Source organism: Cystoisospora suis (genome assembly GCF_002600585.1).
Source record: "Cystoisospora suis strain Wien I chromosome Unknown contig_672, whole genome shotgun sequence".
Lineage (NCBI taxonomy): Eukaryota > Apicomplexa > Conoidasida > Eucoccidiorida > Sarcocystidae > Cystoisospora > Cystoisospora suis.
In genome coordinates this window covers 625-15,410 of record NW_027153473.1, presented here as the reverse complement: position 1 = coordinate 15,410, position 14,786 = coordinate 625, and the positions used below count along the sequence as shown (strand labels likewise).

The 14,786-nt window shown below is 51.8% G+C and overlaps 2 protein-coding genes across 2 annotated transcripts; one reads left to right on the top strand and one right to left on the bottom strand.

Annotated features, from left to right (window-relative positions):
* Positions 1–10: 10 nt before the first annotated feature.
* CSUI_001679 (zinc finger protein) lies at positions 11–8,528 on the bottom strand. The gene is made up of 4 exons (XM_068061884.1): positions 4,235–8,528; positions 3,306–3,456; positions 1,665–2,539; positions 11–1,213 (listed from the first exon to the last, which is right to left on the bottom strand). Exons 1-4 carry the CDS (start codon positions 5,234–5,236, stop codon positions 737–739), a joined length of 2,505 nt encoding a protein of 834 aa, XP_067926136.1. The 5' UTR covers positions 5,237–8,528; the 3' UTR covers positions 11–736.
* Positions 8,529–8,631: 103 nt separating this feature from the next.
* Positions 8,632–14,338, top strand: CSUI_001678 (alpha-ketoglutarate-dependent dioxygenase alkb). Its single transcript, XM_068061883.1, has 2 exons — positions 8,632–13,055; positions 13,353–14,338. Exons 1-2 carry the CDS (start codon positions 9,602–9,604, stop codon positions 13,517–13,519), a joined length of 3,621 nt encoding a protein of 1,206 aa, XP_067926135.1. The 5' UTR covers positions 8,632–9,601; the 3' UTR covers positions 13,520–14,338.
* Positions 14,339–14,786: the final 448 nt, after the last annotated feature.

Genomic DNA, 14,786 nt, shown 5'->3' with positions numbered 1-14,786 from the left:
AAACACGCACCACTCTCTACTAGGGAGCGTCGGCACACACACAACTTGCTCCAAGCTTAGGACACGATGGTCGGGGGCTGTGGAAGACCAAAGCGCCACATCAGCAGAGCTTCCAGAGAGAAAGACTGGCTGCAAGTCCTCAATCAGTGTCAGTCTGTCTCGCGGTCAGTCATCGCGGCTTGACAAGAGCGGCCGCCCCGCAAAACAGAGTCAAGTGTTTCTTTTGTTGTCCTATTTCGAGAGTCCGACAATCGAAGTAGTCAACTTGTGAAACCTTTGTGTGCGGAAAGATCCTTCTTCAGGAAGGAACGCAAGAGCAACCACGAGACCATACTAAACTTTCGTTTCTCTAAATCTTATTCCTTCACTCGATCCCCCCTACCATCACATCACTTTACAAGGGCAGCCAGACGGCTGTCTTTTTCTCATGTCCTGAATTCGTGATACTCGTTGTTCCTTGCCTCTAACATCCTTGAAAAGTGCTTTTCCCCCCCACATCCTTGTTGCTCTGTCCCCTCCCGCGAGACTTCATGCCTCGCCCTCCTGTCTCCCCAGCCTTCCTTGGACTCCGCCCTGTAGGACTGGGAAGCAAATACTATAAAAATACTTTCGTACATCCTCTCCATACTCGGGATCTCCCCGGTTTCCCATTTCCTCGGCCGATCGACCATCTTGCATACCCATATAATGGTCATGACTACACGCAGGACAGGAGAGCCTGTCACTTTTGTAAAGCCTACCACGCCTCTAAGGCCCGTTCTAGATCTAGATTGCAATTAGGACATGTACCACGCTCTGACAACCAGCGACGAAGGCACCTCGCATGAAAAATATGTTTACAGGGAGGGAGCTCGCACACCCAAGCACCTGCCTCAAGTCTCTCCTGACAAATAGTACACAGCGGAGAGAAAGAGCCTGTAGCCGAGCCTGGGGAAGACGATGACGACGGAGAAGATGACGGGCCGACGGGCGGCAGTCGATGTTCAGACGGGGTGCGAGGCATCGGAGCCGAGGAAGTTGGAGAGACCGCAGATGAAGATGACACAGGAGAACACGAAGAAGGACGGGTTGTAGAGGGAAGGGTAGGAGACGACGCGGAAGCGGACGATGCAGAAGCACTCGAAGACGGCGAAGACGCAGTGGAGCATTCAGGGTCGACTCCTGCGTATTCAGATGTTGAGCAAGTGGATATCCAACCTTTTCCCTGAAATTGCTGCGGGACAATACCGAGAAGACACACACACAAAAGAAAACGCCTACGTAAGAAGAAAGACATGCTCATAGGACATCTCGCTAAACTCTCTATTAACACAACCAAGCTGAAGGGAAGAAAGCTCATTCGGTGCTGTCTACACGAACCGAACATCCGAGCTCATCGGCCCTCCACACAGACATCACAGCTTTGAGAACTTTCAAACAAGCCCGCGCCACCACCCCGACTTCTTCAAGCCAGCCATCGCAGTTCAGCAGAGGCTCTCAATGCAAAGACACCATAACACAACTAACCACCAGCAACTGAACGTGCTGAAGCGAACATGGTTCAAGGAGAGATCTCAGAGAGAACACGCAGCCAGGCGCTGAGGAGGGGAAAAGATCTTCCACAAATATGATCGAAAGATTTCGAGTTCACAGGAATGACTGAAGGTTGTTTCACATGTCTTCACCTGTGCTTTAAGCTTTCTCAGCAACCTCTCGGATTTCAGGTGTTTCTCCCGATCATCACCCCCTGCTTCTCCTGGGGCATTCACCCCTAAGTTCTCTGCTGACGTCCCGTCTCGTGTCATGTAGACCTCTTCTTCATTGTCCCGAAGAGGACCAATCACAACGAACTCCAGTTCTGGTGTCTCAGCGGACAGTCTTCGCCTCTCACCCACGGCACGTCTCCTGCGTCTCCTTTGGTCTCCTCCTTCTTCATCTCTCTGAGGTGGGTCTTCCACGTCCCCCGCAGCAGGTGTCGAGCCGGTACCGCTGCTTTGCTGGGGGTGGGGCTGTGATGGCGATCCTGACTCAATGAGTGTGAAGCTTCCCCCTTGTACCCAGTTCAGCTTTTTGCTTATACTGGACCAGAGAAGTACCATGACGACTCCCATCAAAGCTGCCGCGCCAGCGGCTGAAGCGAGTAAAAATGCATTCCGAGGAAAACCTGTCTCTACGGTTGTTGTAGGAGAGGGCGAATCTGGAACGAAATGCCCACCGGGAGGGGCGGGGGCTGGAGTCCCTGTACTTCCATTGGGGGACGCCGTAGGAGCCTCTTTGTCTGAAGGCGTAGAGGTCCCCGAAGCTCCTCCAGAGTCTAGCAGAGGTGCGGAAGGGAAGATGAAGAAAAGATTGACGATCAGGAGCGAGTTGAACGCCGACCACAAGGTACAGAGAGTCAGAAGGAGAACCGAGATACGAAACGTAATGGACGAAAAGCAAGACGATGGAGAACAGGGAGAAGAAGATGTCGAGAGACGAGAGTAGGCACTTGCGAAGACACACCAGGGAAATGGACACGCCGTACAGGCAAAGAGAACGCCGACGACCCACCCTTGACTGCCTGAAGGAGCAACGTCAAAACAAGCATCATAGAGACATCGTTATGAAAGCTGTAGGACACAAAAAAAAACCAAAGTAGAACAACACTGCGTTCCAGGTGAGAGAAGAAAGAGCAACCAATCGAAGCCTACCTATACATAGTCTCTTCTCGACAATCATCCACTCTAGTTCTTCTTGCTGCTATCGACAAGAAACAAGTGGATCTGACTGCCGACTGCACGCTTGACCCGTACAAGAAATTACACTCAAAGGCTTCCGGACTGTACCTACAAACCAAAACCGAGGGGAGTACTTCTGATAATCTTCATAGTCAACAGAAGAAAAGGCAACCGAAAGACTTCTGATTCCCTTTCAAATGTCTTCCTTAGATTTGTTCTTCGGAAAAAGGAGATGCACGGGGTATGCGTCCCGTGAACTGTTTGTAGAGAGAAACGCGAGGGTAGCTAGCACACATGCAGTCCAGTTTGTGAGCCTCTTGCCAAGAAGGCTGTTTCAGAGAAGAAGCTGATGTCTTCAACACTAACGAGCCGGTCCACCACACAACCACAGAGATGACCTGTCCAGGTGAGGTCTTGAAAAGAAGCCAAGTGTACAGGCTTCGTATATTTCTTTCTACGTCGTTGCTGCCGTCCCAGTTTCTCCCGCATCCTACGCCCTTGAGAACGCCTAGAAACCGTCTACGACAACCATTATTGTTGCAAAGACAAGACTCCTCTGCGTCCCTCTGTTATCAGCGGGTCATCAGACAGTTCGAAAAGAGAACCTACCGCTGTAGGGTAAATCAGTGATCTTGCAGGAGATGAGTACAAGCTCGAGATGGAGTTGAATACCGAGAAAAAAGCAACAACACGTCCTAGGCCACTTGAGGAGAAGCACTCCGTACAACGGTACGAAGACAAACTGACATAGCCATCGATACTGAAGGGAAGAGAAACACGCACCACAGAGATAAGAAACAAGTCCACACCCCTGGTGCTCAATCGGTTGTTATAGCACCTATGACCATTCTATGGTCTGCATGCAGTGCGTCGCATCAACGTCCCTTCCTATTTTATTGTAGCCTTCTACTCTCTTTATCTCTCGCGGTCCCCCATGGTTTCAGAGGTCCTTTCTGTCAGGACGGGAGTGCTACCCTACGTTCACCAGAGCCGACCCCTGAGGGCCACAGCCAGCGCTGAAGCTCGAGCCAATCTCCGTCGGATTTGCAATCGAAAAAACCTAGACGTCACAGCCCGAGCAACTCAACCGCTCGACCGCACGACGACTACTAGTACCACTACGCCTCCTCCAACTCTATTCTGCTCTGGAGAAGAAAGGAAAGAACCTTCCTGGCTTCATGAGAAAGCGACTCATCCACCTTCTTCCACGAACGTGCACGTGCACTAATCTGAAGTACAGCTAAGCAAAAGCATCCCTCCGAACAAACACCATTCAAGATGATCCAGGGGTTCCTGCATGTGTTCAGATACCTAAAGGAAAGACTACAGAAGACGAACTTGCACTTCTAGCCACAGTAGGGCTCTGTCCAGTCTTCATCTTAACTCGACTTCTTCTAATATCACCTGAACCGTAAAGGCGAATAGACTGACGAAAACCACGAGAGATAGATGATGACAGAAGGCATAGAAACTTCTCTATCTGTCAAGCGGCATGAGAGGACACGTCTGTCGAAGACAAACTTTCTATAGAAACTTACACCAGCTAAAGTGGCAACGACGATGACGAGGGGTCCAAGACAAAAGAGTAGGAGAGGTAGGCGAAAGCTGTTGATACCCGGGTGATTTAACGCCATGACAAGAAAGAGTGAGGTGGCGGGAGGAATCATTAAGAGGAAATCAGGGAACTGGGGAGACAGGGCTTGAGGAATGAGAAGCAGAGGGAAGCATGTGAAAGAGACAGTAATCACTAAAGAAAGGAGTGAAGTCCAATCATGGTTTCCACGTCCTCGTTGCACTAAAGTTCTCCACCCCCTTCGGGCTGCAGCCCCTGTCCACGCTCCAACTGCGACGCCATCAGAAGAAGATGTGTCATTGTAGGTACTTCTACTGATATCCGTTAAAACCCGTGAGCGGTGGTGGTTTTCTTGATCGCCTTCCGACGGCCGCTGCTGCTGGCGGCTCCGTGGACGACGAGATTCTTCTTGTCCCTCAGCTCTCCGCCTCCGGATATTTACAGCCGCCCCAAGTCGGGTGGAGCGATCACCACTCGCAGTGGTGCGGGAACGCAAATCACTCCCAGGCCCCCGTCGACTCCCTACCGTCCGAGGCAAGAAGTGACGATCAACTACGCTTATTCTTCTTCTTCTTTGATTGCGTCCGCGGGAGTGTCCGCGTAGCCGAGAGAAAGGCGCAACCATGAAGGCCCCCCTATGAAAAGCCGGTGAAGGGCTTGATGAAGCCATGGCGACTGGTCTCTGCTCGTCACTTTCTTGCACAACGGCTACACGGGGGGAAGACACCTGGGGAATACGAACGTCGTCCCCGGAAGAACGAGAAGATGATGAAAGTACAGAGGAGATCGGAGAAAACTGACAGGATGATGAGTGTGATCTCCGGCATACAACGGGGAATGCAAATAACGATGCTAAGGAGTGCACTACTACAGCAGAGGAAGGTAAAGGATGACTATCAGAGGTGCACAGAGCATCACGAGTTGCCTCCTCAGCTTTGTCGCTAGTTGGAGGAGGAAGCTGCTCCATGTCTTTCACGACGCAGGATGAGCCACAGATCACAGAAGTGAGGTGTAAGACGCCGAGACGGCTGTGACGGAGACACGAAGAGAAAAGACTTCTCCCTTCGAATAGCAAGTGAGGGAAATCACCTACACATTCACAGAGGGGAGATGCTCTAGTGTAGATGGCTGAGAATGGTAGCCAGCACCTGTAGAAGTGTTTTCAGCTATTCGAAACGAAAGAAGGAAACAACGCGTAATCCAACAACGGACACGGCAACTCTGGAAAAATGTCCCTCTTTCCTGGAAAACACGCCAAGGACGGAGGGGCGAAAAAAAATGACTGAAAGGAAAAGAGAACATACTACGACTGTTCAAAGTGGACAGAACAACCCCGACATACAGACAGCCAGAAAGGGAGAGAGCATGCGAGAGAGGAAACAAAGGATGTTGAGAGAGTTGAATATCGATATCCCGATAAAAGCTCAAGACGTTCGAACCATAAAAACAATGTGGTCTGTCAGAGCTTATCTCTGCATGTTTCTTCATGATCAGACCTCATGCGTGCCCATCATACAGCGCGAGACAGTCTACACACGCCCCCCCCCCCAAAACAAGGGGGATTCATCAAGCTCAGTGAAAAGGATATCGGACACACTGGGGAAAAGCCTTTAATTTCAGCACAGAGAAGGGCTGAAAGTGAAAAGCCTTCACGGGCTTCCTACCTCGCCTCCTTCCCCCCGGACTCTCTCTGGTTCTGACAGAGAGAGTATCGTACACACAGGACACCTGTAAAAAGGCTACCACCAGTGAAATAGAAACAAAAGTCGCTGTTCAAATGAAGGAGAGAGACAGGGAGCGACGCCCAAGCGTGGCAGATGATGTCCTATATGACTAATAAACTTGTGCTTGTACCACCCTTGTTGCGTCCGGTCGAAAATCGGTCAAAATCTCTGTGCAGTCCCAACCCTCCCGCTTGATGAGAAGAAAGATATCCACACCAGAAGGGTGACGAGGGTTGTCCCTCCGATAGACTCCCTTGAACTTTGCAAGTATAGCGAATGTACACCGATACAGATGGTATCTGGCTATCTCTGTATTTACATATGGAGAAACTTGTTTCCCAAGGCACGCTGAGCAAACAGTCCAGCAGAATACCTCGTAAGAGGAAGGCAAGGGAGGAGATGCCTTCCTTCAGAAAACGCGTCGGCAACACGGAGGACTGTGTTTTATGATATTTTTCTTTCTAAAGGACGGTCTATACTGTACATACATCATCTGACTCCATGGCTGAAAGAGTCACATGTGCCCGCTTTCCCCTTTTGACCGCCTTCCAGCTAGCTGTCCCGTTCGAATTGTCGGAAGGGCTACATAACACACACGGTGGGGAAAGCTGCGTCCGCAAGGCATGGTCTGTCTTCTTTCTGCTTGACGTTGCCGTTTAATTCTATAGAAAAAAAGACAAGAGGTGCGCGCCCCCTCCCGCAGCCACCTCAAGATTCAAATGTCGAAGATGAAATATCCAGCCACAATGTTCTGTATGGGTCAGCCGTCGACCGATCAGGTAGTTGGTCATCTATCAGCATGATACACACACAATTCTCTGGCCGACGGTGGCTACTACAACTCTGTATGATGTGAATGGATGGATAAAAAAACAGCGGTATTTCGCAGTTGAGATACAAAGATAGGGCAGAACAGCGTGACGTACAGCCCGTGTTTCTGTCTATAGAGTGGACACATTCAACTTCTCTTCTGTGTCGAAGTGAAGAAATCAAGTGTCACTACACAGCAGCAAGAACTGACGAGTTTGCGACTTCCATCAGCGTGAAGAAGAGAGGAAGAAAGAGAGGTGACTGTTCTGGGTGATGAAAGAAATCGCAGTACATCTTGAGAAAAAGAAAGGAAATCGAGATAATGGAGAGTGATAAGACTGTCATACGAAACAGATATCTAAAGACGGGAGTCGGTCCATAACCAGCAGCAAGCAGCAAGACACGCTGCCGCTGCGACACAAGAGAGGCCGCCGTCGCCCCGCATACAGGCCTTGACTCAAAAAGGACTCATTATATAGGGTGACCACAAACACTCATTATGTTGTGCACGACTACCGCTGTGTATATACACGGACGCATCCGATAAGGCGTCATTTCGACACAGAAAATCAAATTTTGCCCAGACACCTTTACTTCGTATGGCGTGTGTGAGCGTTGACAGAGACAACGGCCTGCCTGCGCCCCGAAGAGCCGCCGGGAGGGGGAGAAGGAAAAAAGAAGGCAGGTGCTCTCCCAAAGTCACCGTTGTCTATCTGTTCATGAAGCCGTTGCCGCTTCTGTCACGGGTACACTGCGGGCAACACCCTCCGCGGGGCGCTCTAAGGACGAAAGAACAAGACGTAATCCTGAAGGAAAGCAACATCTTGGAAACTGTATGCGAGACGTCCCTACCGGGACACATGGAGATCGTCAGCAGTACGGAAACGAGCAAGAGAGACAAACGAACCAATTCACAAATGTGGATGAGAAAGCTAAGTTCTCCGATTGTTGTGCACAAGGAAGAAGGCACAGACAAAGTCTTGGAGGGGGCCAGGCACTGTCACGGCTCAGTTGTCGCCGCCATCAAGGGGGGAAGTTTTCCGCAGCGGGTGACTGGGTGTACGAAACGCTGAAGACGTCATTTCACTTCCAGAAAAAAAGATAAGAAAGTGAGAGAGGCCTTCTGTTTGAGAGTTACACATTGCTGTCGTCCCGCCAAGGAAACAAGTGACATCTACCAGACCAACAAGTGTCCGGCCACAGTAGCGAACTCTATCCGTGTGTCCTGTGCGACAGAGTCGAAACGCCGTCTCAGAAAGGAAGGAGCTCCGGGTCAGCCTGCACAACAGTACCTAGCTTTGTAGGTCCCGTGTCCCCTCTCTTCACCAGACGACTGAGCGATAGCACGTCCGTACAATCAGGGGCGAACACCGGGTATGTACGTGGCGAAGAGAGGCTGGCGATGGTTCCGGGACCGTTTTGTCACCACTCTGTACCATCACCAAGCACTCTTTGCCACCAGAAAAAAACGCGACTGGGAGGCAACGCTGTGGTTGAAGACTTCGACAAAACCATTCAAAATCTCAGGGTATGGCAGTTTGGGCGAAAAAAGCGAACACCACGCGAGTGTACGGTGTTTCCCGAGTCATTTCACTCTCCGTCGGAATTCACTTGGCAGCAGGACAGCAACGCAACTGGGATATCAAAGGTGCCAATCTTAAGACACGTAGGGTAGGTCGCCAGGAAAGAAATAACGGGAAGGGACAGTGAGGGCAGCAGAAGGAATAGCATAACCCCCTGGCCCCCGCGGCCATCGGTTTTCTCTGCATGCGGCGCGGGGAGGCGGCGCCCTGAGGAGGACCCACAGGATCATCGACAACGCTGTGTAGTCTTGGCTTGGAGGTGAGAAGCAGAAGCGCTCTTGTTTTGCGCCCAACTTCCGTTTACCTAATGTCTGGACTGTACACCACCCGCTCTACATCGCGCCCCTCTCTCGTTCCTCGGTTGGGTTCTACGATGCCTTAGAGGTGGTGTGTGGACATTCGACAGCTTTCTGTGTCTCATTCGATTCCTGCACAATGGCATCTTCTCTTCAGTTTGTAGCTTGTGTCCTCATCTGATGGAGCATGCATGGCTTCAGTGACTGCCAGTTTGTGAGGAGCACGGGTTGGAGAATGTGAAGTAGAAGCTGTCTAGTGAAGAGGCCACTGAAAAAAGCCCAGTTAATTATCTGTGCTGAGCTTTGCGCGTAGTGACAAATGTTGCGTCAGCGAGCTGATCTGGTTTCTTAGCTGCAGGTGCAACTTCCCCGCTGAATCTTTTTCCTCGCGCCGAGGTGGCGCCCACAGCTTCAACGCTGGGATGCTTGGCGTCTTTGCCACACCGCAAGACTTTCCACCTAGGAGCGGCTGTGTTTCCTCATCTTGTGGCACCAACTCGATGAGAAAGCCTCTTCACAACGACTGAGACACCGAAGGCTCCCTGGGACTTTTGTCAGTCTTGCTTCTCCGAAGGTGTTGGCGGAACAGAACCGAGGCCCTTGCCGACCGGCGCAATGCAGGCAGAGGGATCCACAGTCGACCAACGCCGGTTTCACTCGTTGCCTGCAGAATACCTTTGTGTGGAATAGTCTGCGGACGGGGGGATCCCTAGTCCAAAGCAAGAAGAGAAGAGTTTTGTGTAGTTGCAACAATTTGATTTACTTCAGTTTGCTTCTTCGTCCGCTTCGCTACCCCAGTGGCTGGCTTGTCGTATCTATCCATCAGCTTTCTCCGCACAGTCTATCGTGCAGTGCGAGGTCGAAACCTCTTCATGCTGTGCAGATTCCTGCTTGTCTGTCTTTCCTGACTTCCTCGTTAATGGCACCTTTGACGGTTCTCTTCCCTAGACCCGTCTCTGCTCTTGCGTCATTGCCTAGTCCCGGGGCTCCGGCTCCTCGCCATTCGCCGGTTTCGCGTCCGGCGTGCGGCTGCAAAGGCATTCGACGGTGCCTGCAGTGTCACTCAAGTGCGGTTGCAGCTCATCTTCTGTCCTCAGAGAAGAACCTTACCGACAATGGAAAGGAGGCACGGGCCGTGTCATCTCCCGATCTACCAGACTTGTTCCCTTCTGGTTCTCTCGACTATGGGAACAACGGGGCCGCATATCTCCAATGGCAGCACCGTGCCGACTGTCCCCAACGTCCTGCTAAGGCTTTATTGTGTCAGCAGCCTCGGTATGACGTCGAGAAGAACCTACTACCAACTCTGTGGGCTGAAGGGAGAGCATCTTCAACAGAGCAGTGCAGGCAGGGTTACCTTTTCGATTCGAACGAAGGTCTCAGTCTCTTAGTTCGTTCAGAGCCACATGCGGAAAGAAGCAGGGCGACTGGTTCTGATTTCAGCTCGCCGCGTACGGTAGCACATTCGGTCCGGACTGTGGTGAGCAGCATCGATTGCAAGACATCTTCGGAAAGCGATTTTGTGCGGGGTCGAAATGACCGGACATACCAGACTGTGACTTGGTCTGACCCAGGAAGGAGTGATTGTTCTTCAGTGCTGAATGGCGCTGATGCTACTAGAGAAGGCAGCTCACGCGGGTGGGCCGTGCGAGCACGGAGATTTCTAACGGATGCCCACCCCACCTGCCCGAGATGCTGGGAAGATGGTGCAAGTACACAACCTTTTGCGTCTCAGGAGCGGTGCTCCGTTGCGGGGGAGAAACAACGGAGAAATGAATCTCACGAAGAACAGTATGAGGGGACACAAGTACGCCTGTCCGTGGAAGCGAATCAACGAATTCCTCAAGACACTTTGAGGAGGCAGCCTCGAGAGCATGGAAATCTGCCGAGATTGAGGCAGAAGGGACTAGGAGTCTCAGAGGGAGCAGTGGAGGCAGTGGGAAAAAGCCCTTTTGTAGGCGAAGGACTTTCACGAGTCATCAAAGCCATTCCGGCAGCTGCTGGAGACTTACGAAGGGGTAAACCGCATGCTCTCACTCTTTATTTCGTCTGGTGCCCCGACTGCCGGCGACTGCACAGACAAGTAGCTGAGCCAAGCCGTGATGACTGCCACATACCTGAGAGCCGAGAGACCGGAGGGAGACAAGCAGAGGCAGGTAGGAGAGATGCAGGAGAGAGGAAAGAGGAAAAAGGACCCCAGGACGGACCGATTCAAAAGCGGAGGACATCTCACTTAGAAATGACTTCGGACACAACAGCACGCACACACTATACAGGGAGTCAGAGGTGTACAGGTACGTGCCAAATTCTCCGTCGTTTCTGTCTGGTAGAGGAGAAATGTGACGACGGAGATACAAGCGAAGCGGGCGAATGGCCGCAGGCATGTGGGGGAGTCGAGACCCGTGAAAGCTTCGTTCCTCACCGCGAATGTGTCGAAGCAGAGGCTGGACAAGAGCGAGCTGAGAGAGAAAACAGGGAACCTTGTAAGAGGGAAACAGAACTTCACCAGGGTAAGGTGACGAGTGGTGTGCGGGTGACAACAGGGGAAAACGAGAGTAAAGGAGGCGACTTTCAGTGGCCCTTGCTGAACATCGAAGTCGCTAGAGCTGTATGTGAGGCACTTTTAGGAAGTTGGGAGGGGGAATCTGAAGATCAGGAAGTCGCGAACGGTGCGGCAGAGGACGAGTATAGTGGTCAAAGGAGAGCTCACTTGGGGAATGGGGAAGAGGAATGTAAGAAAGAGGAGGAAAGGGCGGTCGCAAGTCCGGGGAAGATACACAGTCAGCATAGTGAAGTGCCCCACTCCGGCGTGACAACCTCTGTGCTTGCCGTTGAAGTCGTCGAGAAACTTTTGCATTTGATGGGATTGACGCAAGGACGTGAGAGCTCTTCGAAGGGAAGAGACGCAGCAGGCCTAGGGGGGCCTGGCCTGCAAGAACTCCCTCGACGAGAACATGTGTCTGGCAACTCAGCCCGAGAATCTCCTGGTGAAAACTCACCTATAACAGACGACAATACACCTGGTGAGAGGGTGATAGGACATTCAGATGCTCCAAGAAAACATCAAGAGGAAGAGACAAAGCGCTGGTTTGATAGTATGTTCGGAGTGGTGGTCTTTCCAGACGCCTTGTCGGAGACAGCAGAAGGGGAAATTCTTGCGTGGGCCGACGGGTCTTGCATGGAGAGGAGAAAAACAAGCAATGTGAAAGGGATGCTGACGGGCAACTCCACACCAGCGCCAGAAGAGAAAAGAGCTCCAGTACGCACTGAGGGAGCGAAGGTGGACGGAATGGGCCTAGAATCAAGCGTGAACTCCGGGGGAAGTGTTTTTTCTGGTGAAAACAAGGGTGGCAACAACAAGGAAAACAAACAGAAGGGACGGGAGGATGTCCAAGAACGCGAGCGCACGTCTGAAAGCGAGAAAGAACTGTCAGATTCCAAGAAACATCACACGAACAACAGTGCGGATACGACGCAGAACAGCGGGGGTGACGCGGCGTATGAACGGAGAGCATCTGCTGAAGGAAGTGAAGAGCAAGAAGGTGTAGAAGAAGAAATAGACGAAGAAGACGGGCATCATTCTTATTGGTCAGATTCTCAATCTGGACGCCGGAAGATTGAGTTCGGCGCCCAGGTGAACTTCAAGAAGAAAAAGGTTAGACTGGGCAAATTCACTGGACTCCCGGCGTTTTACAACCATCTACGGACAGGGTTGAGTGATTCAGAATGCGCCTCATCCTCTTCTCTTGTAGGGCCTGCCTTCCAGGGAGATTCCTCGTCCATTGCTTCTCACAGCAGCCACCTGGAGAAGCCTGTTCGTCCTTCTAGAGACTTTCTTCTGAACTCCGGTCTTTGCACCTCTTCTCCGGTCTCGGAATCTTCTGTTTCTCCTGGAAGCCATTCCCCTGTTTGGCCTTCTCGTTTGCTAAAGAATTTTCGCCCGGTTGATCTCTGTTTACTCGATTATAGTCCGAGTCGAGGGTCTCACATTGAAGAGCATTTTGATGACGAGTGGTTATGGGGCCCACGCTTGGTGACGTATAATCTACTCTCCGAGACTTTTCTTTCTTTCGTGAGCCCGGTCTTCTGTGTCCCATACGAAGTGATTCATAAGCATAAACGTTCGCCGTGTTCTGCACAACTCTTGTCTCGTCCTTCGTCGACCGCAACTTCCGAATCCGTAAACTCATTTTTGTGTCCTGACTCCCTTGTGCGCATCCGGGTTGAGGTGCGATTTCTTCTCCCTAGACGGAGCCTCGTTGTTTTCCAAGGTCCGTCTCGCTACACGTGGACACATGCCATTCGCGCCCATCACATCCAGAGGCGAAGAGTGGCAGTCACTCTCCGGGAGCTCTCCTCTGCTTTTCTTCCCGGTGAGCAGGTCGACGGGTTTTGCCGTTGTTTTTTGAATCCTGAGAAGCTACGGTCCAGTCTGCAGCAGCGGCAGCGTATCAACAGATTCTTGCGAGTGCTTAGAAAATTTATTCTCTTCTCTTGAGCACTCCGGCGGAGCATAGGGGTTAAAGAGGCATTTCGATTTTCGAGCCCCGGCGCAGTCATTAGGTTTCTTACGGGATTCTTTTTTGGGGTACCTACTCTTGACTGTGGCTGAGCACTCCATTTGCAACATCGCTAATACAACTGTGCTGCCGTTCTCTTTTGTCTTGCAGGTGGTGAGCACCACGAGGTAGGACAGGCCCTTCTCGACATAGCACGGTCGGTGTCGTGGAAGCCGATCCACGGACGGGGAGGAGAGCGGCAGCCTAGTGACGGACCAGCAACGAAAAAGAAGCAAGGAATTGTACGGGGGCCCCCGGGCCTTTGTAATGTCCCGTGAAAGACAGCTCCGGTGGCTGGTCGCATTCTTGCCGTCTATGAAATCCGGCGAGAAAGAGCGACCTTGGAACGAAGCAGCCACGGTATCATCATTTTTAAGGACAGAAGGTGTGGACAGCTTCTGGCGCATCTGTTTTTTATCTGGCACACCTGGGAAGCTGTCTTCTGCCAGGCCTTTCCCTGTTCTTTTTCGTGGGATTTGTATGTTAGGAAGCGGGGCTGCCTGCGCCGTGTGTCCAGGTATCAAACTCTATGCCTATGGAATGGCGGCACATTGGAGTGAACTTCATATTGCCCTTTCAAACGATGAAGTGCGGTAATCTTTGCAAAAGCTGAGCTCCCATGTTTGGCGGACTGGTGCAGATCGGTTCAGTATTTTGGGTGTTGTGAGGCGTGTACGCATCAGAATAGCCTTTGTTGGCTTCGCTGAGTCGGAAGCATGTTCAAAGGTAGTTCAGTGGAATGACCCGAAAACGGTGCGATCGGGAGGGGCCGTTATACTCCAAGAAGCGATCTGCCGGCTTGTCCATTTGAGTCAGCTATGCCACGGAAAATGACGCTGTTCGGTGACTCCTGCGGTGACTGGTGCAGTCCGTCCATAGTCTGTCGTGCAACGCTGCATACGTGTAGGTTTTATTTCCCCGATCACACTTCTTTGTTTTTGCGAAGGGCCCTCTCGGGCGCCATCTTTCACTCGGGGCCCCAGTCAGCACCAGCGGCGGTCAAATGGCGAGCTTTTTCATATGCACGACAGACGTGTTCTGTTCCGGATCTGAACGTTGGAACTCCCGCGACATTGACAGCAAAACGCGGAGTCCCCTGCTGTTTATAAGAAGGAAACGCAATAGTACCGGGGGCACAATTGTCCCAGGCTACACTCGCTCTGGCGCCACCTAGAGTGGGCCCACTACAGCTTGAGGTGTAAGGCACGTATAGTACGACGTGGGCACGTGGTACCGACGTCTGGATTGAACATATTGAGCGGTAAGTAGGAAATCGAACGACATCCCTGCCACAGTTGGAGTGTGTTTACAGTCGCGCCCGGTCCCGCTCGTATATGCAACCGTTACCCCGTTGAAAAACCAATACCCACTAAAGGTCGGGCAGCATTTTGAGATGAGGACACACTACGAAGGAATTCCAGGCCACAGGCGGAGTCGCAGATTGTGGTGGCGGCGACAGCGAAGAAAAGAATAGATTCAGTATCTTACTTCCCGACTCCCGGAAGACTAACTCCTGAAGGCAGCCGCACCTCGCTGCAAAAGCAC

Coding starts and splice junctions, on each gene's coding strand:
- CSUI_001679 (XM_068061884.1), bottom strand. CDS start 5,236: ATGGAGCAGCTTCCTCCTCCAACTAGCGACAAAGCTGAGGAGGCAACT. Junction 2,540..3,305: donor CACTGATTTACCCTACAGCG/GTAGGTTCTCTT, acceptor TTGCTCCTTCAG/GCAGTCAAGGGTGGGTCGTC. Junction 1,214..1,664: donor TGAGAAAGCTTAAAGCACAG/GTGAAGACATGT, acceptor ATTGTCCCGCAG/CAATTTCAGGGAAAAGGTTG.
- CSUI_001678 (XM_068061883.1), top strand. CDS start 9,602: ATGGCACCTTTGACGGTTCTCTTCCCTAGACCCGTCTCTGCTCTTGCG. Junction 13,056..13,352: donor CTCCTCTGCTTTTCTTCCCG/GTGAGCAGGTCG, acceptor TTTGTCTTGCAG/GTGGTGAGCACCACGAGGTA.